Source organism: Gallus gallus, chromosome 1 (genome assembly GCF_016699485.2).
Source record: "Gallus gallus isolate bGalGal1 chromosome 1, bGalGal1.mat.broiler.GRCg7b, whole genome shotgun sequence".
Taxonomy (NCBI): domain Eukaryota; kingdom Metazoa; phylum Chordata; class Aves; order Galliformes; family Phasianidae; genus Gallus; species Gallus gallus.
The window spans coordinates 457,598-481,548 of NC_052532.1; the positions used below are offsets into that span (position 1 = coordinate 457,598).

The following is a 23,951-nucleotide window of genomic DNA, read 5'->3' on the forward strand; positions in this document are numbered from 1 at the left end:
CCTTCCTGCTGTGTGCTCAGCTTTAAGTCCTTGGCTTCCCGTGGCTTGGGCAGAGGTTCTGTTCTCTGGGGGAAGAGGAGCTGTGTCGCTGGGCCCAAAGGGGTGGGAGTGGGGTTGAACCCCGTTGGTGGCTGTTCGCCAGCAGCACTCCTCAGGGCTCAGGATTGGGGCAGTTCTAACAACTTTGTCGGTGATCTGCATGAGGTGGTCAGGTGCCCCCTCAGGAGGTTTGCAGGTGGTACCAACTTAGGCAGGAACGTTGATCTGCCCGAGGTTAGGAGTCCTCGGGTTGGAGGGGGGACCTTTAAAGGCCATCTAGTCCAATTCCCCTGCAATGCACAGGGACATTACAGCTCCATCAGGTTGCCCAAGGCCTGTTCCAGCCTGGCCTTTGCAGTCTTGAGGGATGGAGCTTCAACCACGTCTCTGGGCAACCACTTCCAGTGCCTCAGCAGCCTGACTGTGAAAGACTTTTTCCTTATATCTGAGCTAAACCTACACTCTTTAAGCTTGAAGCCATTTCCCCTTGTCCTGTCCCTTCTTTCCTGTAGCTCCCCTTTGGGTACTGGAGGAAAATCTGCAGATTGACCTGGATAGGATGGATCCATGCTGTGTAGCAAGGCCAAATGCAGTGTCCTGTGCCTGGGTCATAGCAACCCCATGCAGCGGTGTTGGCCTGGGGAAAAGTGGGTGGAGGAGAAGGACCTGGGGGTGTTGGTTGGCAGCTGAACACGGGCCTCAAGTTGTGCCAGGAAAGGTTTAAATTGGTCATTAGGAAGAGTGCTTCTGTGGACAGGGTGGTGAGAGGCTGTGATGGGCTGCGCCAGGCAGCAGTGCTGTCACCACCCCTGCAGGTGTTGGAGAGATGGTGGATGTGGCACTGAGGGATGTGGCTTAGGGGAGCTTGGGGGTCTGACAGTATCAGCTGGTGGTTGGACTTGATTTTAGAGGTCTTTTCCAACCTGAATGGCTCGATGGTGCTAATGGCTAAATAGGAATTGCAAGCACCGGGCTGTTTCTGCCCCAAGTCAGTGAGACCAATGCGTGTGTGCTGACCTGGCTTTGGGACAGTAATTCTGCTGTTCCTGAGTTCAGCCTCTGGGGTGGTGCAAAGGTGATGGAGCCGAGCTGCAGTGGTGCCCGTGGGTGGGATGGGGCAGTGGGCACAAACTGGAATGCAGGAAAACACCTCTGAACACCGTGAACTGCTCATCTGCTGTGTGGTGACGGAGCCTCAGCACAACCCAGAGCGGCTGTGGAGTTCCCCTCCTTGGGAAGCTGTCTGGAACTGATCTGGAGTAGAGGTGGTGCGCATTTGTGCCTCTGAGAAGCTGTGGCCTCGTGTTGAGTGGGAAGAACAGATTCACCCTCCTCAAACACTGCTGATGGTCACAGAGGCATTTTCATTTTCCCTGTCTTTAAATGAGTCTTTTCAGTTGCCGGCTTGGTGAACAGTGAATGGTGAAAGAAGAAATTTCCCTGTAAGCCTGTGCTACTTTGGAGCTCCACGGCGGCTGCAGGCCAGCTAAGATGCCTGTGAAATACTGGCACTATGTTTGCTGGCTGTTAAGCTGATACAGAACACGTGCACTCCTAGCTTTGTTGCAGTGTCCTTCACCAGAAGTGTTATCTCTAGAACAGGAGTCCAAGGCCTGCCTTCTTGCTTCACTGATTGCTTCCCAGGAATTCTGTTCTGCAGGCTGCAGAGGCTGAGATTGTGCCATAAAGGCATTAGAAATCAGTGTGTGTGTTTGCAGGGACGAGAGAAATCGTGTTTTCCAAACGAGGAAGACTTTTCACTTTCTATGCTTATTGCAGATGAGTGATTACGATAGACCCAGAGCGTGCTGTGTAGGAAGGAGAGAGGTTTTTTATCTCCTTACTGTCAAATAAATTGTTTTTCTTCTCTTCTGCCTCCCAGAACCCACGAGATAAACAGGAATGGTGTGAAGGAGCTGTGTGTGAGCAGCAGCACTGCCCTGGAAACCTCCCCCCTACTGAGCAAGCAGACCTATGAGCTCCTCAGTCCATGAAGGAGGTTGGTGTTCTCGTGGCCTTCTTGCTTCCTGATAGAGAAACGCAATTAGCACACTTAGTTTAAAGCCAGGTAGTTGGAAGCTGTGACTGCCACGCAGAAGTGATGCAGTGGTATTCTCTTCCTTGTTGGTGTTTCCATGCTTTACGTGGCAATGTGAGAGAGGAAGGGTTTGTTTGCAGAGATAAAGGAGATGGAGGATGAGCGTATGGCCAACTTGAGAAGTCTCCTTCTGGCTAAACACATTAAAACTTGATGTAAGCTTGAGTTTGTATCTAGCTTAATACTTGCGTGTCCTGCTGCAGTCAGGCTACAGCAGGGAGAACTGTAAGCAAACTAAAAGCTCCTTCTGCCTCCTCCCTCCGAGCGGTGTGGGGGAATGGGAGTCACGTGCAGTTTGTAATGCTTCACCTCTGCACTCCTTCATCCTCGCTCTGCTGTGAGGTCGTTCCTATGGGATGCCACCCTTCCCAAACTGATCCTGCCCAGGCTTCCCACAGGAATGGATTTGCTCCAGTGCGAGGCCCCTCAGGCTGCAGCTCCTGCCCAATGATGTGCTCCAATGTAGACTTAACTGCATGGACTGCACTCAGGCCTTGGGCCAACTCCTGCAGGGCCTTTCCGTGGGCTGCAGCCTCTTTAGGCCACATCTGCCTGCTCTGCAGCGGGCTCCTCTCCACAGGCTGCAGGGAACTTCTGTTCCATGCCTGGAGCACCTCTTGCCCTCCTCCTGCACCCACCTTGCTGTTCTCTCAACATTCTCTCCCTTCTGTCTCTGAGCGGTGCAGCATTTCTTCCCCTTTCTTCAGTCTGCTCTCCCAGAGGTGCGCTCAGCATCCGGAGCTGTCTGTGCCATGAAGCAGCTCCTGCACTCTGACAGAGGCCACCCCAGCAGCCCAAACCTTGTCACACAAACCCGATGCAATTCCTGAGGTTGTTCTGTTCTTTTGTGGTTTAACCCTGGCAGGCAGCTCGGCACCACACAGCTGCTTGCTCTCCGTCCCTAGGTGGGATGGGAAAGAGGATTGGAAAGGTAAAAGTGCGAGAACTCAATGAGCTGAGGTAAACCACTGTGTTCCCTTGGCAGAGGAGTTGTATTCTCCGTAAGCCTGATCAGTGTGGAGGGATGCCTTTTTTTTACCCCCAGCAGTTTTGGCTGTATCCTGACTCTTTGCTCTGTTTCAGGCTGAAGATGCTGAGCCGTTTGTCAGGTTTGGCGAATACTGTTCTACAAGAGCTGTCTGGTGATGGTGGAGATGCAGTTACTGACTCTGAGTCCTCTGTCACTGTAAGTACGCTGTAGTGGAAAGACTTCCTGGCCTGACGTGGAATTCGTTTTGGGAGTATAAACCATATGGCTGCAGTGAGAACTGTTTCCTCCTTCACTGCTGAGTGCTGAAGTGAACTACTGAGCCAATGTTCCAATCTGCTTCTGTATTCCCAACATCTTAAGTCAGCGCTTACGTGGGGCAAACCAGAATCTACTTCAGTTTCTAAATCCCAAAGTGATGCTAGAAAAAGCATTAGAATGAGAATGAAGGAAGATTTTCAAGTTTCAGTGGTTCTGTACAGCAGGAAGGGGAGCTCTGCACAGTTGGGTGCCAGGAGAAGACTTTGAGCTGCATGCTGCCCTTTAGCACCTGGGGCAGTGCAGAGCACATGAGTGGTGTCATCTCCTGAGAGCCACTCACTCCAGCTTTCCTGTGTTCATTGAAGATGCTTGCATTCTTTGTTTGTTTGTTTTGTTTTTTTCCCCCCTCCTTATACATAGTATCATAGAATGGCCTGGGTTGAAAAGGACCACAATGCTCATCTCGTTCCAATCCCCCTGCTATGTGCAGGGCCGCCAACCAGCAGACCAGGCTGCCCAGAGCCACATCCAGCCTGGCCTTGAATGCCTCCAGGAATGGGGCATCCACAACATCTTTTTTCCCAAGGATCTTTTCCCACTGTTTCACGTAATCGTATGTAGTTCTGTAGGCTGTATGAAATGTTTGCAAGGAACAAGAAGGCAGCGTTTAGGAGCGGACCTGAAGGTGACATCTGGATCTGCGCTGCGGTCTGTTTGGACTTTCCTCCTCCAGAGCACTCATCTCACTGTTTCAGGTAGAGCCTTCAGAGCTGGGAGGAGGAGGCATGGAGGAGGCACCGGAGGACGTGTTGGAACGGTTGGCACACACTGAAAAGCTGGTTGTGCAGCTGAAGGATTTGATCCGAGAGAAGGATGCCCTGCTCCAGCAAAAGGAAACTGTGCTCAAGGTATCATCTCTTTAACCGAGGGCCTAACAGCAAGTGTGAAATGCTGTGTCACCACCTTTCTTTGCAGGCCACTTTGTGCTTTTTTTTCTGCCACTGAGATGCCTGCACTACTGAAGGCATCGGTTTCGCACGGTGTTGGGATTCCAAAGAGTGGGCCCCAACCTAAGAGATGTGGGGTTGCTTCTGTGCCCTTTGCTTAGGTGTAGCTGCCTCTAAAGTAAAGACACGGCATCCACGTGCCGTGCATGTTTGGAGTTGTCATTGCTCTAATAAGTGAGAATATCTCTTATGTGAGTGGCTTTTTTTTTTTCCTCCAGTTCAGAGCATTTGAGACCTACCAGGCTGTGCTGCAGCCTCCCAGCAGTGCAGTGGTTTATGGCATTTAAACAAATGTATGTACTGCTTATCCTGAGGCATCGCAGGAGAGGAAGTGCTCAGGGACTGCATATTGTTGAGGAAGTCAAATTTAGCTTCTTCTGACTGCTAGGAGATGTCCCTTGAGTGGTCCATCCCCTGGAGAGAAACTGGCATGCAACTATTTTGCTGTCTGTAGCGCTTCAGGGCAGGTTTGTTTCCTGAATGTTTTAATTAGCATTGGTAGTGAGAGCGGTTTGGGCAAAGAAACAGACTGACAAAACTGCAGCTTTTATGAGAGGTGCTTTCAGGGTGATGGACAGCACTGGGATGTTAAGCACAGCCCGTTGGTGTTCTTCTCTTCCAGGAGGAACGCGAAGCTGCGGATGCAAAGCTGATGAAGCTGAAACTTCAGGCCAAAGCCAAGCTGGCATCTCTGAACAAACGCATCGAGGAGCTGACAGAGAAGGGCCCTCTGCTGCCTGCACAGGCCGTGCCAGAAGAGCAAGTGTGTGCTAAGGTTGGGAGAGCAGGGCTACTTCAAAGGTCTGGGGTTGCCCTATATTGTAGGTCCCGTCTCTCTGTTGTTAGCAGGACATTCATAGACCCAGCAAGGATATCTGCTGCAGGAGGCTGATCTGTCCAGCTTCTCTGTACTGCAGACCTCCTTGGGGTGCACAGCTTGATCTCCTCAAGGGTGTGGGTCAGTTGCATGTTGTGTATCTTCAGTGCTCTCTTACAGTTAAGCACTTGCAGAAATCACATCTGTGTGTGAGCTGTAGGTTTCCAAAGGTTACCTGTTCTGGTAGCACAGCAAAAGAAAGGGGAGGTAGGCTTGAATACAAGACAGAAGGAGTAATTGAAAGGCAGTAACTGAAACGTAAGATGGTATTTCTGAGCCATGTATCTTCCTGTGCCTCTGCAGTGTGTCGTGGTAAGCAGGAACTGTTTATGTGAACCTGGGTAAGAGTAGGGGCAGGAATGTCCCATACCAGGACGTTAAAGAAGCTGCTGACTGCTGGTTAGGAGCTACCACAGGCATTGCTGAGTTTATGAGAACTTTGGAAATTGTTCTGCTGACCACATCATCTTTTTGGGAAAAACTTTGTATGAGTGGGTAAGAGGAGTGAGATAGGAGCCCAGAGAGGTCACAGCACGTTGGGTGATCTTCAGTCAACCAGGGAGGATAAAAGTGATTAGAAACACTGGGGAGAGAAAAGAAGAAGTTAAGAATTATAGGGAAAGTCAACAGGTGAGTGTGAGTGTATGAAAATGTGAGCTCTTAGGGTAGGGGTGGTCACTGATTGAAGAGCACCTGAGAGGCAATCCTGAAAAGACGTTGGTCAAAGGTTTGTGGGTTCACCAGAGGCAAGCCCTGCTTCACAGACTGCATCTTCTTCTAAGATGAGATCCCCACCCAGCTGACCGAGGGTTGGTGTCTGTCTTTTGGATTCCAGTATAACTTTGAGGCTGTTTCTCACGGTATCCTTCGGACAAAGCATCCAGCATACGGGTAGCCAAAACCACAGCGCAGTGGGTGAGCAGTTGGCTGACAGGTGGGGTTCCATCAGGCTACAGGGGTTCTGCAGGGCTCTGTTTCAGGGCCACGTCTCTTGGATGCTTTCGTCAATGACTTAAATGTCTTGAAGGTGTGCTGAGTAGGTTTGTGACAGCGCTGAGCCAAGCTTAGAAGAAACACAGTTTCCTCTTAGGGCTGTGACAGGAAGGTCGGCACCAAGAAGGTGGCCCAGCTGTTGAAGTGGGAGGGCTTTACTGGCAAAGAAATGAAGTGAGAAAGAAAAAAAGAGGTTCTTTTTTTTTTAAAGTAGTAAAAAATAAGCATATGGTTTGAAGTCAAATGCAGTAGTGTTTGGTTTTTGGTTTTTGTTTTAAATGGACAGTAATAATAATAGTTTTTTCTTATGTTTCTTCCTGATTCTTTCTTGCAGTGTCAGAATAGCCAAAATGCAGGAGAAGAGCACAGGGACAAAGCTGAGGGTCTGGAAGAGCAGCTCAGGGAGCAAGAAGAGGCTGTTAAGGATCTGAAGGAGCAGCTGGCTTTAGCCAAGATGAATCTGAAAGATGCTGAAGTCAAATATGCATCACAGGTACATGGAAAAAAAAAAGGCTGTTTTTTCTCTAATTGTGTGTTTCTTACCCCACCACTTACACTGATGTAATTCATGAGAGAGGGTTATTCGTGGTGACGCTGCTGCTGCTGCTGGTGGGGATGTGCCCAAATCCAGCAGTCTTGGCAGAAACCAGACTACCAGGGCTCCAGCAACCCAGGTCCGTCCTGAGGGCATCGTTCCTGGCAGCTGTGTGTGCACAGACAGCCATACAGCACAGCACTTGTATGAGAGCACACAAAGTACCTGTTTTTCTCTCTGTCAGCTCAGATGAGAGAACAGTGAGAATATGCACAGTAGCAGGTTTGGATCCTCCCAACAGCTGTGCTCAGGCACTCAGTCTGCCCAGTAACCAGCCCTTCAACCCCAGTCTCCCCAGTTCCTGGCATGTGGATGTGCAGAACCACAGGGCTTTTGGTCCTGTTCCACCTGTAGGCACAGACCTGCTGGTCTTGCACACGTGCACAGAGCTGACTGGGATTCCCCTGGTCCCTCTAACAGCTAGCCCTCTGTGCTGCTCTCCTTGGAGAGGTGCAGATACACACAGACCCTCATAATACACAGCTGCACACCCTTCTCTCTGCTAACTGGCTCCCTGCTGTGTCCCCCTCAGAGATTTGGAAATACACAGAAGCAGGCCTTGCTTTTAGAGCCCCCCGAGGTGCTGTGGTCCCTCTGGTATAGCTGGAGCTCCCTTGGCCATCCAGCAGCCAAGCCTGCTTGTGATATTGACCTTGGGTGCTATTCCCCATCTTCCCCTTTTGAGGGAGGGGGTCTGCCACTCTGCTCTGTGCTGGGACACCTCACCTGGAACACTGCATCCAGATGGGGAGTCCTCAGCACGGGAGAGACACAGACCTGTTGGAGTGCATGCAGAGGAGGGCCACAAAAGTGATCCAAGGGATGGAACACCTCTCCTATGAGGACAGGCTGAGAGCTGGAGCCGTGCAGCATGGAGAGGAGAAGGCTGCGAGGGAACCTGAGAGTGGCTTGTCAGTATCTACAGGGGAGCTGCAGGAAGGAAGGGGACAGACTATTGAGCAGGGTCTGTGGTGATAGAACAAGGGGAAGAGGCTTCAAGCTCAAGGAAGGGAGGTTTAGGCGGGATATAAGGAAAAGGTCTTTCACAGTGAGGCTGGTGAGGCACTGGCACAGATTGCCCAGAGATGTGGTGAGTGCCCCATCCCTGGAGACTTTCAAGGCCGGGCTGGATCAGGCCCTGGGCAGCCTGATGGAGCTGTGGTGTCCCTGTGCGTTGCAGGGGAGTTGGGCTAGGTGGCCTTTAAAGGTCCCTTCCAACTCCTAAGGATTCTGTGATTGTGCTTGCCACGTCGTCTGGCTTGGAGTTCGCTCGTGGCGATGCATGCAGCTGCACGCTCTCACTTGCTCCAGTTGCCAGCACCACAGGCACGTGAGCCCTTTGGCCCCCAGCCTGACTCTGCTGGGAGGCTCTCAGACCCATTTCCCCTCGGAGGACAGAAAGTGTTTCCCACAGAAAAGAGAAAGAATTAGAGGTAGAATTCAGCGAGACACAGCGCTGATCAGATGCAGGGTATGGCCAGGCAGCCGTGTCCGCCAGCTGCTGTTACACACAGCTTGCTTTTTTAATACCATTGCCATCTATTTCGTGCTTGCTCCTCCCCAAACATCCTAGATCCACGCACTTCCATGTTTTTGGTTCTTCCTCCAAACACCCCACAGTCAGTCTGTGCAGTCCCAGAGCATTCCTTGGCTGCTTCCCACTCTGTATCCCTCAGCAGTATCCACCACTTCGTGCAAGAGGTGCTCAGCAGTCCTCTTACTGACTTTCCCTCTTGGATAATGAGAGAGGTGGCTCTCTGAGCAGGAGGTGAGGAAGCAGCCCCTGGATGGGGCTGGACAGGGAAGCCCTGGCTCTGAGTTGGGATTTGGGCTCCTGCCTGCTGTTGTGCTTTGGTGGATGGGTTTTGGCATCTTATCTCTGTCCTGGGGTGAATTTTGGAGCTTCTCCCATCCCCACCATTGCCCCTCTCTGCTTTGCTGGGGATGAGCAGATGAGATTGTTATCACATAGCAGCTGCTGCTGTTGTGGTCATTTATGGAGCGGTTGATGTTAGTGCTCTGGATGTCAGTTTTACCTTCTGATCCTGAATCCTGTGCAAATACAAAACCAGAAGCTTTACCAGCTCGTAGTCACATAGCCATTATGTTTTATCATTCTGCATATTTATAAATGAAAATCATACGTTCTTTGCTATGTGGGATCTGAACTATCACCAGTTAATGTCTGTGTGTTCATAACTGATGAAGTTATTGTCTGACCAAAGCCACACAGAGGGTTGCCAGGCTGCAGACATCTCCATACACGTGTTGTGTGCTGATGCTGAAAGCACTCCTGCGCGTCTGTCAGCTCATAACCCTCTTGGGTTATGTTTGCTTGTTTCTTTTTCCTCTCTGGGTCCTGTATTGTGGTTTCTGTTTTCAGCTGAGCTCGCTGCAGGAAGTAATTCAGGAGAAGGAAGCTCTCCTCCAGGAGCAGGCTCACCAGCACCAAGCTGAACTGCTGAGAACAGCAGCCAAGGCAGATCAGGAAGCAGAGGTGCAGCAGGTATGTTTGTTATAACCACCTTGTTATGAAGAGGAGAAAAGAAAATGCGTTTTATGAGTCAGAGGATGCGCTGGGAAAGCTGTTCTCAGCAAAGGGAGCAGGGCTGAGAAGAGGTGGGAGCTGATGGCTTGGGGCTGTTCGGTTGCTTTTAGAAGGATATTTCACGCTTCCAGAGTTCCCCCTTCAGTCTGCTGAGCTGCTGTAAGACTTCCCTTGCTGCAGGTAGGAATGTGGTTATTGTTGAATGCAGTGGCAATGCTGCCATTCCATGTTTGTGAAACAGCGGTGAGCTCTCCTTGCTGCACTTTGGTTCCCTGGTAAACATCAATAGGAGCAAAGTTTTTTGGGCCATTCAAGTAACTGTTGCAAGAAGTGGGTGGGTGGGTGAAACTTAGGGGATGTGGTCCTTTTGCAGTAGCTTCTCAGGGACTCTTACAGACCCATCTCCCACAGAACCTGCGTACACTGCAGAGGAAGCTGGAGGAGCGAGAAGAAGCTCTGCTGGGACAAACGCAGGCAGTGGAACTGCTGCAGCAGGAGCTACGTGAGGCTGAGCAACAAAACCAGGTGCCCTTTTGTGTGCTTGTTGCTTTCTCCCATGTGTCTGAATGGCTGGAGGAGCTTTGTACTGACAAAGCATGGAAGTTCCCAGATGGGCTTATTGCTGGCACAAGGATTGCAGCACGGAATCAGCCAGCAGGTTCATTAACATACTCCTTCCTTTCAAAGAAGAGCACAGATTTAATTGCAGCAGAAAAGGAAATAAAATGAATACACTACGCAGAGAATGTTTCAGTAATAATATTATTGCCCACATCTTCTGATGTCTGCCTCTATTTCTGGCCTTATGGTCCCCCCCACAACATTCATGGCTTCCATCTGTTTGAGGATGAGGGATACAGCGAGCTGTCAGCACCGCAGACCTCCAAACAGGGGGGATTTGGTGTTTGTGGCTCATTCCTCGACCCAGGATCCACTTGGAGCCATTTTTATGATTGCTGAGATGGTTTTACACCTCTTTGTTAGTCCACAAGTTCATGCTGTGTCTGATTGGTGTGTTTTATGCCATAGCTGTTGTCTGCATGTCGTGCAATACATCACAGAGTGCTCCTTGTCCCTTTTGTTACTCCTCAAATCAATTCCCTCCAGTTCTAGAACTGCCTTTTTCTAACGATCCTCTGTGAAGTGCTGATAGCCTTTGGGTCTCCATTGCATCCCTCACTTCTGCCATCCCTTCGTGTCCTCCCCACATCCCGCTCTGTGCTCCTGCTGCTCAGCCCCTCTGCTGTTTCCCATTGCTGTGTTTCCCCACACTATGCTGTCAGTTGTAGCTATTTCATCTTATAAAGAGCACCTTCTCGTGGCTGCTCTCCACCTATATATGAGAACGAACAGAAAAACAGGGGCTGCACCATATGAGGATGAGCAAAATGAATTCTGCGTAGTTGCCCAGTAAGAAGTAATATGATGGCAGCTAAACCAGTGCAGATCCACGATGAGTGCCTTTGTGCTTCCAATCTCACAGCTTCTCAGAACCTCCACCCCTTCAGAGACCTCTGCTGTGTCAGTCTCGGGGGCAGTGGTGCAGTGCATCACCTGGATTTCTGTTCAGTCACACGAACAGCTGTGCTACAGATTGATTTCATGCTCAGATCCTCATCATTTGTAGTTACAAACGGATGAGACCTCTGCTGCTGTCCTGTTCCCTTGTGCCCTTTGTGCATTCAGGCTTCAAACATCAACATTATGCTTCCTGGAGAAACCTCTGCTTTTATTTTGAGTCTCCTTGGCCTCAGTAATGTGTAACACTACCATCCTTCTTCCTGTATTTCTTTATAATGTGCTCTGTGAGGACGTGGCAGGCTGATCTGCTTTCTGTTGGTGAGGGCTTTGAAAGCTTTTGGGGCTACCTGGAGCAATTTGGAGCAAACATGAGCTGCTTCGTTGTAAGTTTGGAGAGAAGTGGAAAGAAATCATTTCTGACCAAATGGCTGCAAACTGCTTCCGTAGCTCCAAAATGAACCAGTTTCTCTTGTTTTTGATCTTGAGAACAACGTGCAAAGAAACACATCTTCATTTTGGGGGTCCATTTGGATAGTGCACGTGCGTTTTGTTTCCCTTCTTGTCATCATCACAACATTTGCATTACATGTTTAGTGGATGGAGGGTAGTTCTGAAGAGGAGGCAAGAAGCCATTTTTTGTTCCTTTTGTGTCTAGTGGTTGAAGAGCTCTGATTTTCTTTTTTTTTAATGGTTTTTGTGGTAGCTCTCTCCTCCCCCTTCCCCACACCCACCCGCAGTGGTGCAGTGATGCAGGTTACGGTGCAATTTACGTGTAAACAGATTTATTCTCTCTTATGCATTGCTCTTTTGTTGTCCCTGTGTTCCCACCAGGCACTCAGGTGGGTCCTCCCAGGATGAATACCTTCATGGCACAGTCCCCAGATTCCTCCTCTGTGCCTTTGACTCCCCTTACACCCACTGTATGGTCAGCAGGAGAGCCTGGTATGCCCATCCTCCGAGGCCTTGGGGCAGAAGTTGCTCCTCCTACCCACAGAGCAAAGGGAGCTCCTCAGGGGTTGTTAGCCCTGCTGACCGCCCGCAGCCCAGGAGAAGGAAGTTTGGCAGAATGAATTCTGGCATGGCTGTTAGGGTCTGCATCTCTTCTCTGGCTGGCCTAAACCTCTGCTCAGTGTATGCCAGCTTGCTGAGGTCTTCCATGAGTCACTCGGTGTAGCGTGGGGTCCTTTGTCACCTCTAGGTCCCTGTTTTAGTTTTTTTTTTTTCTTCTTGACATAATTTGATGTACACTTGGTTTTTTTTTTCTTTTTGCTTTGTTAATTGCCCTCTGTAATTGTTGAATTCTCCCTCTTTTTATTGCAGTGCTTCCTCCCCTTCTTGAGAAGCTTTCTTTCCTCTAGAAGTGAACTCATGGCCTCTGCTATACTGTTTGCTTCCTGTCCTATCCTCTTGCTCTAAATAAACGTGGTTCTTTTCTGTACTCACACTGAGAGCTCTTGTTTCTCCCTGCATTATTTCCTTGCAAGTTGCAAACAGTAGGGCAGCTTCTCTCTAACAAATTGAGAGTTCTGCTATGTTTATTTCCTTCCTTCTGCTGCTAAAATATTTGGAAAAGATATAATGGTGATTTTAAGATGCAGTTCAGGGACTTTGCTTTGGTGCTGTGTTGATCTGAGTTAAATTAATTTCCATATCTTTCTACAGGTGCTCCGAGATCAGTGCCAGAAGATGGCAGCGGATCTGAGCTCTCTGAAAGATGTGCTGGATGCAGAGAGACGAGCATCTCAGGATCTCAGGGAGAGGATGGAGCTGGAAGTGGCCGAGAGGAAGCTGTGCTCCCATCGCTTGCAGGAAGAGGCGCAGTGTCTTTCAGAGCAGCTGGAAGAGGCAAGAGCAGCACAAGCAGAATTAGAGAGGTATAGAGGCTTGGAGCAGAAACAGAGACTGGAAATTGAAGAGAAAAATCTACAGATCAGTTGTCTTAAGGCAGCTGAACAAGAGCTCCAGTCTAGCTATGCTGCCCTCGTAGCTGAGAACGATCAGCTGAAGCAGGAGGTTGGCCAGCTGTTGGTGCTGTCTGCTGAAAGCAGCACAGCAATGCAGAATCTACAAGGTGAGTAAGCACAGCATTTTGGCGAAGGGGGTTCTCAGTAGCCTAAGGACCACTGGATTGCCTTCTGCTTGGCTTTGTTCCCGTGACAGCTCCTAAGGAGGTCTTGGTGCCAAAGTTCCCAGTTGCACGGGAGGATAGGAATGGTGTTGAATGGAAGGTCTCTGTAGCACAGCCCAGCTGACTGCTGCCTTCTGGCCCAGGCCGTGCATCAGGAGCTTGTCTGAGGGTTTGGAGTGAGACTATCAAAAGCCTTTCCAGCCAGCCAGACAATAATGCTCTCTCCCATAGTTACCAAGCTGGTTGTTTCATCATATTGGCATAGCGTTGTGCCTATCATTAGTGATGTTCATGTGCCAGTTTTCAGCAATATATGGATAAAAACCTACTGGGTCAAACAGCAGCTGAATTCTTGTGCTATTCTTGACTTGGACAATAGCCCTTCAGTGTCTTCTTCTTCTCCAGTTTTTACCGTTTCTCATTTCGTTTTTATCCCAACGAAATTGGAAGTATTCTGTTAAAACAGTAATTTACTCCCCCTCCTTTATAGGAAAGTTTGCTTCTTCATTTAAAAAGAAACACAATAAAGAAAAAAAGACAACACAACCCACCCTGAAACTCTATCAGCTGTCCTGTGATTTCAACCTAAGTAAGAACAGGGTAGAACTGTTCATTTGGAAGGGACCAAAAAGATCGACTGCAGCTGCCTGAACATGTCAGGGCTAACAGAAATTTGGAGCACATTACTGAAGGTGGAATCCAAATGGCTTTTGAGCATTGATGAGCATGGGGCACCAATCATCTTCTCTAGGAAGGCTGCTTTGGTGTTTGCCCACCCTCATGGTAAAGAAATGCTACCAAATACACACACTGAATCTTCCCCCATGCAGCTGTGTGCCGTTCCCATGCATCCCATCACTGATTACCAGGGAGAATGGATCATCGTTCCCTCCCCATTTTCCTTTCACAAGGGAAAAGAACAGTAATATCTTATTTTCTAAAAGGTGCTTAAAATCTGTATTGTGCTTTGGTAGTTCTTTCAGGGGAAGCAGAGAACGTTGTCCAATGACAACGTGATATATTTTCACCACATAAGCTCTGTGTCCTGTTCTCTGACGTTCCTGGAAGAATATCGTATTACTTTCTAAATGAGAGTTATAATTTTCAAGTAAATTGTTTAATGTGTGTGTTTGTTTTTCAATGTTTCAGAGAGTTCCCAACTTGTTCTCCCGGAGCCTCAGCAGGAAGCTGCAATGGTTGCAGAAAATTCAGAGGTAATGATTAAGCGGCTGAAAAAAGTCAAAACTAAAACGGGTCAAGGACTGGCCTTAAAACAGCTAAGCTGTGATGGCCTTTTTTAACAATCCTCTTTGGAAGGTTATTATTAACTGGATTAATGGCGAAAGACAGAAATAGCTTCCAAATACTGCTTGTCCTGTGTTCTTATCAGACCACGTTTCCCTTTGCTGTCTGTTTGGAATTCATGCGTCCTTCGTCTGCCCAATCCATATTCTTGCTGTTTTCTATCTCTTATGAATTAGTTCTTCAGCAAAATCAGGATATACAGCTCCAAAGGCTTAGCTGTCATTGCAGGTTGCCTTTCAAACCCTTCCCATCCCTACTGCCCCAATGAGGGTCTGGCAGACTGACCAGAGCACGCTGAGTTCTCTCTGTCAAACAGAAGTCTTAGGGTGTATCTTTGCATGCTTCCACCACAAATGGCTTCGTGCAGAATTGCAGGCGGGTTTGGATACCTTCTGTTTTGCTTTGTGTTTTGTCAGCAAGGTGACAGAGATGGCTGCCTCTGCATCCATCCTAAATTGTGGAATTGTTAGCTTAGAGCTCGGTCTGGGCTCCTTCCAGACTACTCTGCTCCCATCTGCCAGCAGGGGGAGAAGATGATGCTGAGTCTTATCTAATACAGTGCTCTGCAACGCAGAGAGTTGGTAGAACTCTCCAGCTCCTCTGCTCCTCCAGTGATTGTATAGCATAAGGTGAAGTGTCACTTTTATTGAATTTTCTAATTGGCTATCGATTTAAAAATGGGGATGGAAGGTGTTGCATGTAGATATACCGAAGATGGTTTCCTTAAGTGTTTGCTGCCATGGAGTAACCAGGGCAAAAGTTGGCATTTGGGACTCGCAAGTGCAGAGTCAGTACATCCTGCTTTACCCAAAGCCTTGTGTTCCAGCTGCCTGGCGTTGGGGTGTAAGCTGGTGGCCCAACAGGTTCACACACACACAAGTGTGTGTGTGCTCACGCTCTTTCCAAGGGCAGATGTAAGCCTTGCAGCTATTTCCTAGAGCCCCTTTAGAGGCAGGGGAGAGAACAATGCTTTAGTATATGACTCACCTTGACCAAGGTGGGTATTGAAAATCAGTTGGTGAATCCAGTGCTGGAAATGTCCATTTCAACACCAGACACGCATATCAATAGCTGTATAGTCCACATAAATAGCTTTTATGTAGCGTTCATGTTTGGTCAGCTCAGTACTGCAACTTATGCCCATGACCTATTACTTCAGGCCAAAATATCTGTGAACTCAAGCCCAGTACAGAGGTTTGGGTTGTGTGCACAAATGGTTTTGGTGCATCCTTATATGTTCCATTTCAGCTGGCAGTCACAAAAGTGCTCTAAAACATGGGGCTGGAGATGGCCTATGTCTGACTGGGTGACCCTCTGTGCTTACATTTGAGGTGGTTAACAGCACATGTTAGTTCTATTCATTGTTTTCAGTCTTAACTTGGAAAAAAATACACAACAATTTGTTTTTCTAGTTCAAGTGGGAGTGTTTTTTTTTTTATTTCTAGACTTTTTAAAAGCTGGATGCATAAGAAAGGCAAAACAGGGACTTCACCTGCAGCTTCCCGTCAGCCAACAGGTGTCCAGCTACTGCCAGGACAGCAGGAAGTGGGCTTTTCAGAATGGAAAACATCCTAAATCTGACCTGATATCCTAATTTGCTGAGATATATCCCAGTCTTTTCCTTAAAAGATGGTTTAGTTATGATATTATTTCCATTAGGCATCAGAGTTGGGTCTAAAGTAGGGATTGACAGTTTATGCTCTAAGCTTGGTTGAGCAGCAGCTAAGATAGCTGTCTTCTAATGCTGTAAAGGCTGTAGCTTAAAACTAAGTGTGCTTTCTTCCACCGATAGAACAAGAACGGTGGATCTGAGGTGAAAATGCAAGACATACAGGTTCTGGAAGCTTCGCCCTCTTGCATAGACTGCTCTGCTACTTCTGAAGGTAAGGGCACAGAATAAAGCACGTTGACTTTCAACATTGTGGAAATGGGAGAACTGCCAGGAAAAGTCCAAAGTGATTTATTTGGAAGGAAGAGCTTTGAAGTCAAGACCTAAAGATGTAGAGGAGATAAGAAAAGATACGGAGAAGGTGGAAGAGAAAAAATACTAAGGCAGGCAGGTGAGATTACATGAACAGAAATAAGTAGTAGGTAAGGTGAGAAAGGAGGTGGTTTTGAAGGAGACTGCAGATGCAGAGGCTGTTGAGTAATGTGCAGAAGAGACTTAAGATGAAGTACTGAGTTCCTGTCTGAGAGCTGATAAGGTGTTTTTGCCTCAGGTGTTACCAAACATCCCTCCCCCATGTTCCAAATTCTAAAAATCAGGAATGCCCTATTTAAGTGCTCAGATCTCTGCCTTCTTACACTGTGTGAAGAGAGGATTGCTTACTTAATTACTTGAATGCGTATGCTTTTGATATAAATATATATAGAATAGCAAAACTGAAACTGAATGAGCAGCTGTAAACTCTGGTGCTTCCTAACGCTAAATGGCTTAAGTTTACAGCCTTGGTTTCTTAATGCACTTATTAATAATTTTCTGTATTTTTTCTTTATTAACGAGAAAAGAACTGTCTCGTACCACCTGTAAAACCTGTGAGTTTTGAGCTTAAGTCTTCTAGAAATACAACAGAACTAACTGTTAGAAAAATGGTATTTTCTCGAAGAAGGGATGGAACTACAGGGTTCATAAATAAAATAAATCCTGTTCTTTTTGGAAGAATAGAAGTGTATTAGTTCGCTGTGTCTTTGTCTCTTCATTATTCTGTTGCAGTTACACGTGATGTAGACTTAGGTGATGTCAGCATGAAGTAAATACAGGACGTTTTGCATCTGCAGAGCTTGGGGATATCTGGACTAAGTGCATTGCTCAAACTCTTGACCTCTTGTATTTCCTGCCTGGGAATTTGGAGAATCTCCAGTCCCATGGATTTTCTTTGCTGTTGTCTGCTGTGCAACTCATTTGCTGATGGTGACATGTACATTTTACCACTAGGTATGTCAGGAGAGATGGTGAATTCTGAAGGGCAAAAGCCTTCTGGTGACACTTCGGTCCCACCTGAGGTACAAATTTCACTCACTACTATTTACTTTTCAATATTGTATGCATACATGGATATGATAGCTTAGCCTGACTGAACGGACAGCCTTTGCAGCACAAGGTGCTGACCTATTTGCGGAGTGATGATCCATGCTTTCCAGCAAGGATCTGATTGTTCTTCTTTTGTCGTCTGTATCTGGGGGCGGAAGGAAATCTTAAGGTTAATGTTTGGGAAAAGCCAAGCGCTTTAGACCAGATGTTTTCTTTAGTGTTCTCACTTTGGAGTTAAACACCCACCGGAATATGGGTGTCTTCATGGGTTCTTGTCCACGTTAAACAGACAGGTAAAGTAGAGGACAAAACCTCCTCGTTCAGAGACTGTGGATATGATGCCAGTATCTGTAGTCTCGAAATATGGCTGGATAAGTCCAGAAGGATCCCACTGAGAGTCACAGAACTGAGACACTTCAAAAGCAGGAAGCTTCATTTATGGTCTAATCCTAAAGCCAGAGTCCCATGCCGCAACTACAGGAAGGGAAATGAGCTGAAGAGTCCTCCTATTGTTAATGAGGCTGTTATTGATTGCAACTGCTAGCTTGAGGTAGGGACAATGAGAAGCGCCCCCTTGGCGGGATTCAAAGGAAATTTGAAACCTTGTGTTGTGTTTTAGGCAAGAGCAGATGGCTTTCCCAATGGAGGTGAGCAGTTTACTGAAGAAGACTGCCCGTCTGGAACTGGAGAATGTCTTGGTGCAGAGAAACAGAAAGAGCTGTCAGTTTTGCTGCTGGAACTGAAAGAAGCTCAAGAAGAAATTGCATTTCTAAAAGGACAGCTCAAGGACCCAAACAGCCAAACTTCTGCAATTAACCGAGCAGGAGGAGAAGCTAACCAGCTGGAAGAGAATTCCCAGATGTGGCTTCTTGAGAGGGAGGAGCAAAAGGTATCAAGTACACAAAATGAGTTGGACAATAGCTCATTACAGAGAGAAACAGAAATAGAGCCAATTAATGTGCTTCAGGAAAACAAAGCCGATCTTCAAGAAGTACCCCAAGAGACCTCTGTTCATGGCACAGGGGAAATGGGAGCAACACGGGAAGCCTCTGCAGCATTTCCAGAGCCAGGCACCTCTCAATCTCAAGAGCTCATAAATCTGCAGAACCAAATTACGGAACTGCAGATGATTCTGCAGAAATCGGAAGAATCCTATAAGAAAGATCTGGGAGAAAGAGATGCTGAAATAGATAGACTAAACCAGTTGGCTGAAGAATACAGGAAAAAGGTGGAGGATTCTGAGAGCTCGTTCTGTGCTTTGGCTGAAGAGAGAGATCAGCTCCTGTGTCAGATGAAGAGCCTTTCTACCATGACAGAACTGCAGAAGGTGAAGCAGCTGGAGGAAGAACTAGCTCTTTCTGAAAAGCAGAGGCTGTCAGACAGTCAGAGCAGTCTTCTGAAGGAACAAATCCAAAGCCTTAAAAATGAATTTAAATCCAAAGAGATTAAAATCGAAGCTTTACAGAAAGATTTGGATGAAGCGCAACTTCAGCTTTCTGATCAGGACATGCAACTAAAAGACATGCGAAGCCAGATCCAGAAGAAGGAATGTGAAGCACTTGATCTGGAACAACTGCTAAGGAAATACAGGGCTGAGATGGAAGAGCTTTCCCAAAGCTTAGCCTCCAAAGGCCGCGAAGCAGCAGGCCTAGAGCAGCTTGTTGCTGAACGTAGCAGGTGTATAGAGAGCCTGCAGCAAACCCTGCTGGAGAAAGAAGAGCAGATGACAGAGATCAGCCTCAGCATGTCTGAAAGAATGGTACTGCTGAATGAAGAGAAGTTTTCTCTAGAAACTGAGCTGAAGAGTCTCAGAGAGCAAACAAGTCTCTTATTAAAAGCCCAGGAGGAAAAAGACCCTAACACAGAAGCGGAAGATACATATCCGAACTGTGAAGCATCTGAGCAGCAGCGTGAGAGAGAAGCAGAATGCAAGGAGGGTGAGATAGCAGCAAGTGAGCTTGAGGTTCTGAAACGGGAAAATGAGCAAGTAAAGCGAAAGCTGCAGGCAGCACTTGTCAACAGGAAGGAGCTTCTAAGGAAGGTTAGCAAATTGGAGAACAAGTTGGTACAGTTGAAGATGGAGCCTGAGTCAGGAACCTCAATGGCTCAAGAAGCTGAAGGGGAAGAACATATGACAAGTGGGGTAAGCCAAGGAGTGAATCTTGAAAGCTCTCCCAGGGAGGAGTATCTAATCCAGCTGCTTTCCGAAAAGGAATCTGAGCTGCTAAGCATTTGGAAGGAGCTGCTGGATAAGGAAGCTACTGAAGCACAGTTACAGGCAGTGATTGAGGAAATGAAGCAAAGCTTGCAAGGTAGGACAGACATTGATTCAAATAAGGTTGAAATCATGGGCAGTCAGACAATTGCTGACAAACTAACTGAAACCAATGAAGGCCCAAAAGGTGATGAAGAATATGAAGAAAACAACGCAGCAGCTACAAATCTTGAAGAAAACCAGATGTCTGCTCTGAAAGAGAGAATATCAACTCTTGAACAAGAAAAAGAACAGCTTCAGAAGAAGCTTCAGGAAGCCCTGGTGTCTCGCAAAGACACTATAAAGAAGGCTCAAGAAAAAGACAGGCATCACAGAGAACAGCTTAAACAGCAGAAAGATGATTACAACACCCTGCAAGAACAATTTGATATGCAAATGAAAGAGAAGGAAAGCATCCAAGCTCAGCTCAGACAACTCCAGGAACAGAGAGGATCAACAGAGGGTGTTCCTGGGAATCAGGGCTCTTTGGATCCTTCATGCTTGGGAGCAGGAGATTCTACAAACAGTGAACTTGTGCAAGTCATGGATGTTTCTGGGGAAGAATTTAAAGCAGAACTTGAAAAATTGCAGGTGGAGAAGGAGGAGTTGGAACATAAGGTCAGCCGTATGGAAGGTGAACTAGCTTGCAAATCAGAATTAGTCTTTAATTTGCAAGAGCGCATAGCGCAGTTGTTACCAGAGACAGAAGGGCTGACTAGAACCTCTGACCAAGCTGAAGCTGAGACTGCCAGACTTCGGAGAGAACTGGAGGAAGATCAAGTGGAAGATTCTAGAGAAGACAGTTTGGAAGACCTGAAAACGCTAATGCATCAAAAGGATGAAGAAATTGAATTCCTTAACTTGCAGTTAAGGGAGAAATGTGAAGCTCTCACTGATGCACAGGCACAGTTGCTGGAAAAAGAAGATTCTGTCAAGAGTCTGTGTAGTCAGATTGAAGCTCAAGCTCAGGCACACGAGGAACAGAGCAAGCGACTGCAAACCGAGCTGCTTGAAATTCAACACAAGCAAGATGATGATGCAGAAGCAGCTAAACAGAAGAATCAAATGCAGAGAAAGTTGCAAGCTGCGCTTATCTCTAGAAAAGAGGCATTAAAGGAGAGTAAGTCACTGAAAGAGGAATTGGAGAATGCCAAAGGTACTATTGAGAATCTTTGTGTCAAGTTGAACAATATGGAAAGCCAAATAGGTGGCCATGTTAAAGAAACAGGTACTTTAACAGAAAAAATAGCAAGTCTCACTGAAGAGCGTGAAAAACTTATTGCAGAAGTTAATAAGGTCCTTGGAGAAAATCAGGATCTTGACGGATGCTGTAAAAACCTGAAATCGACACTAGATGGAGTTCTCATAGAGAAGGAGAAGCAGGAGAAGGAGATGGAGTCCTTGAAGTGCCTGCACGCTGCTGAGAACACTGAGTGGCAAGAGAAACACGGGGAGCTTCAGAAAGAGTATGAAACTCTTCTGCAGTCATATGAGAATGTGAGTAATGAGGCTGAGCGGATTCAGCGTGTTTTGGAAACCGCGAGGCAGGAAAAGCAGGAGATTTTCATGAAGCTGAAAAGTGCTGAAGCAAAAAAAGAGGAAATGGATAAGCAGCTGCAAGAAGCTGAACAGGAGATTGATGGAATGAAGGAGAAAATGAGGAAATTTGCAAAATCAAAGCAACAAAAGATTCTGGAACTAGAGGAGGAGAATGAGAAGCTCAGAGCAGAGATGCAGTCCACAGCTGGGGATCTGCACAGGACTGACGATGGAGCTTTCCTTCCAAACGCCAGCCTGAAAGAAGAGCTGGAGAGCTCTAGGAGGGATTATCAGTCTCTTTCTACTCAGCTAGAGGCAGTAATGGTTGAAAAGGAGTCTCTTACTCAAGAGATCACAGACTTAAAACATCACTTGCAGTTAACAGAATCCAAGCTGGAAGAAAGCAGAGAGCTGTTAGACAAGTATGTTTCCCCAAAGATAACAGGGGAAGAAACAAATCAGGCAGTTGCTACACCACCACCAATAGAGAGGACTGAAAATCAAGTGTGCTTAAGTTTTAGACCAAAGTCTCCTAATGCAGAGCTGGAACAAAAAGCTTTTGAAGGTAGTAGCCCGCCTGAGGATCTTAATACCTACATAAAGGAAATAGCTGTCCTCACAGAGCGGATCACTGAACTAGAGGAGAGTAGGAGGGCTTCAGAGCAACAGCTGAATGATATCCGCAGGAGTGTTGAGACTTTAGAAGGTGAGAAACGGGCTTTAGAGACCCAAATGGAAGCAAAAGTCCTTGAATTAAATGTTCTCCGGGACACAGTAGCGAAGATGGAAGAAACGGTCCAAAACACCAAGGAGGACCTCATCAGGATGACAGAACTGAAGGACGCTCTAGAGGCTGAGAAGGATGATTTGGAGGAAAGGCTCATGAATCAGCTGGCAGAACTTAATGGCAGTATTGGAAATTATCAGCAAGATGCAACAGACTCCCAGCTTGAAAATGAGCAGCTGAAACATGAGCTTCAGAGTTTGCAGAGAGCAGTACATGAACTGGAGGAGGAGAAATGTCAGATGGCAAAGGAGAAAAGTAAAGCAAGTTCAGAAAACCAAAAGGAATATTTGGAGAAGTTGAAACGCACTTGGAGGGAAGACAGCAGCACACATGTAAAGGAGCTTCAGGAGCTGCTGAAGCAGAAGCAGCAGGAGATTAAGCAGCTGCAGAAGGACTGTATTAAAAGCCAGGAGAAGATCAGTAGTTTAGAAAGAACTGTTAAAGCTCTGGAATTTGTCCAGAGTGAGTCTCAGAAAGATTTGGAAGCAGCCAAAGAGACTTTAGCTAAAGCAACAGAAGACACCAAGAAAGCCCAAGCAGAGCTTGCTCGCTGCAGAGTAGTGTTGGATGACACTCAGAGCGAGGCAGCGAGAGTCCTAGCAGAGAGCATCAAAGTAAAAGAAGAGTTACGGGCAAACAAAGAGAGCATTCTAATTCAAATGAAGAAAAAAGATGAGGACGTTGAGAGAAGACTGGAACGGGAGAAGGACAAGCACTCAAAGGAGATGAAAAATATGGAAGAGAAACTGGCAGCTTTGCAGAGGGAGAAAGACTACATGGAAGCAACGGTTCGTGATGTTCAGGGCTCCTTGACAACAAAAGATCGAGAAGCCAAGGAACTGGAAGGCAGCCTGAACAAAACGCTGGCCCAGCTTGCAGCCTTCACCAGGAGCATGTCTTCCCTTCAGGATGATAGGGACAGAGTGATAGATGAATCCAAAACGTGGGAAAAGAAGTTCACAGAAACGATTCAAAAGAAGGAGGAAGAAATACGCTTGAAAGAGGAAACTTGTGTTATGCTGAAGGACCAGATGAAGCAGATGACTACACAAGTGGAAGAACTTCAGGTTCATATATCCAGGTAAAGAAAGTGATGATGGTTAGGATGGTGTCAATGTATTTCCTTTTAAGAGTCAGCAGCCAGAGGTGAGGAGGGGGAACGGCTGTTTACGAGGGTGGATGGTGACAGGACAAGGGAGAATGGTTTTAAAATGAGACAGGGGAGGTTTAGGTTGGATATAAGGAGGAAGTTTTTCCCCCAGAGGGTGGTGACACACTGAACAGGTTGCCCAAGGAGGTTGTGTATACCCCATCCCTGGAGGCATTCAAGGCCAGGCTGGATGTGGCTCTGGGCAGCCTGGTCTGCTGGTTGGCGACCCTGCACATAGCAGGGGGTTGAAACTGGATGGTCATTGTGGTTCTTTTCTACCAAGGCCATTCTGTGATTCTGTGAGGAAGCTGTTAATTTTAGAGACTAAGCTTGGTATGTCAATAGAGCATGGGGATATGTAATTCCAATGTGATCCCAAATTAGATGTTGAGGGAAAGATGGAGCTAGAGAAGCATAACAAAATGTTAACCTTGGAATTTCCAGAACTCAAAGACAAGCCATTCTTTCGTGAGGAAAACTGTTCTACAAAGTTTGATCAACACGTTGTATGTTGTGAAATGAATACCAACCATATGAGAACAGCACCTTTGTTCGTAGCAAACAAAATCTGAGCCTTGCTGTATAGGGAAATTAATTTCTCCTTTGAAGGACTCAACATATAAGTGGGACTGAGAGGGGTTTAGTAGCTGTGCATTCTAAAGAGGACTATCGTGTCACTGCTAATGTGCCTATAGCATCATTTAGGTTGGAAAAGACCCTTAATACAATCGAGTTCAAACATCAGCATAACACCACCAAGTCCACCACTAAACCATTTCCCTAAGTGCCACGTCAAGTCTCTTAAATGCCTCCTGGGATGGTGACTCAGT

General features: G+C 47.1%; 1 protein-coding gene across 4 annotated transcripts in view; it reads left to right on the forward strand.

Annotated features, from left to right (window-relative positions):
• Positions 1 to 23,951, forward strand: part of GOLGB1 (golgin B1) — a 37,061-nt gene that overhangs the window by 735 nt on the left and 12,375 nt on the right. For 2 of the 4 annotated variants that reach the window (XM_015291011.4, XM_015290459.4), the window contains exons 2-13: positions 1,922 to 2,038; positions 3,221 to 3,323; positions 4,142 to 4,294; positions 5,016 to 5,168; positions 6,598 to 6,756; positions 9,242 to 9,364; positions 9,818 to 9,931; positions 12,590 to 12,998; positions 14,205 to 14,269; positions 16,153 to 16,243; positions 17,296 to 17,363; positions 18,011 to 23,052. In XM_015291011.4, the coding sequence (XP_015146497.2) occupies positions 3,228 to 3,323; positions 4,142 to 4,294; positions 5,016 to 5,168; positions 6,598 to 6,756; positions 9,242 to 9,364; positions 9,818 to 9,931; positions 12,590 to 12,998; positions 14,205 to 14,269; positions 16,153 to 16,243; positions 17,296 to 17,363; positions 18,011 to 23,052 (6,473 nt within the window). In that variant the 5' untranslated portion in view covers positions 1,922 to 2,038; positions 3,221 to 3,227. The remainder of the gene's footprint in view (positions 1 to 1,921; positions 2,039 to 3,220; positions 3,324 to 4,141; positions 4,295 to 5,015; positions 5,169 to 6,597; positions 6,757 to 9,241; positions 9,365 to 9,817; positions 9,932 to 12,589; positions 12,999 to 14,204; positions 14,270 to 16,152; positions 16,244 to 17,295; positions 17,364 to 18,010; positions 23,053 to 23,951) is intronic. The other 2 variants (XM_040702921.2, XM_015291512.4) reach the window with 1 other exon arrangement.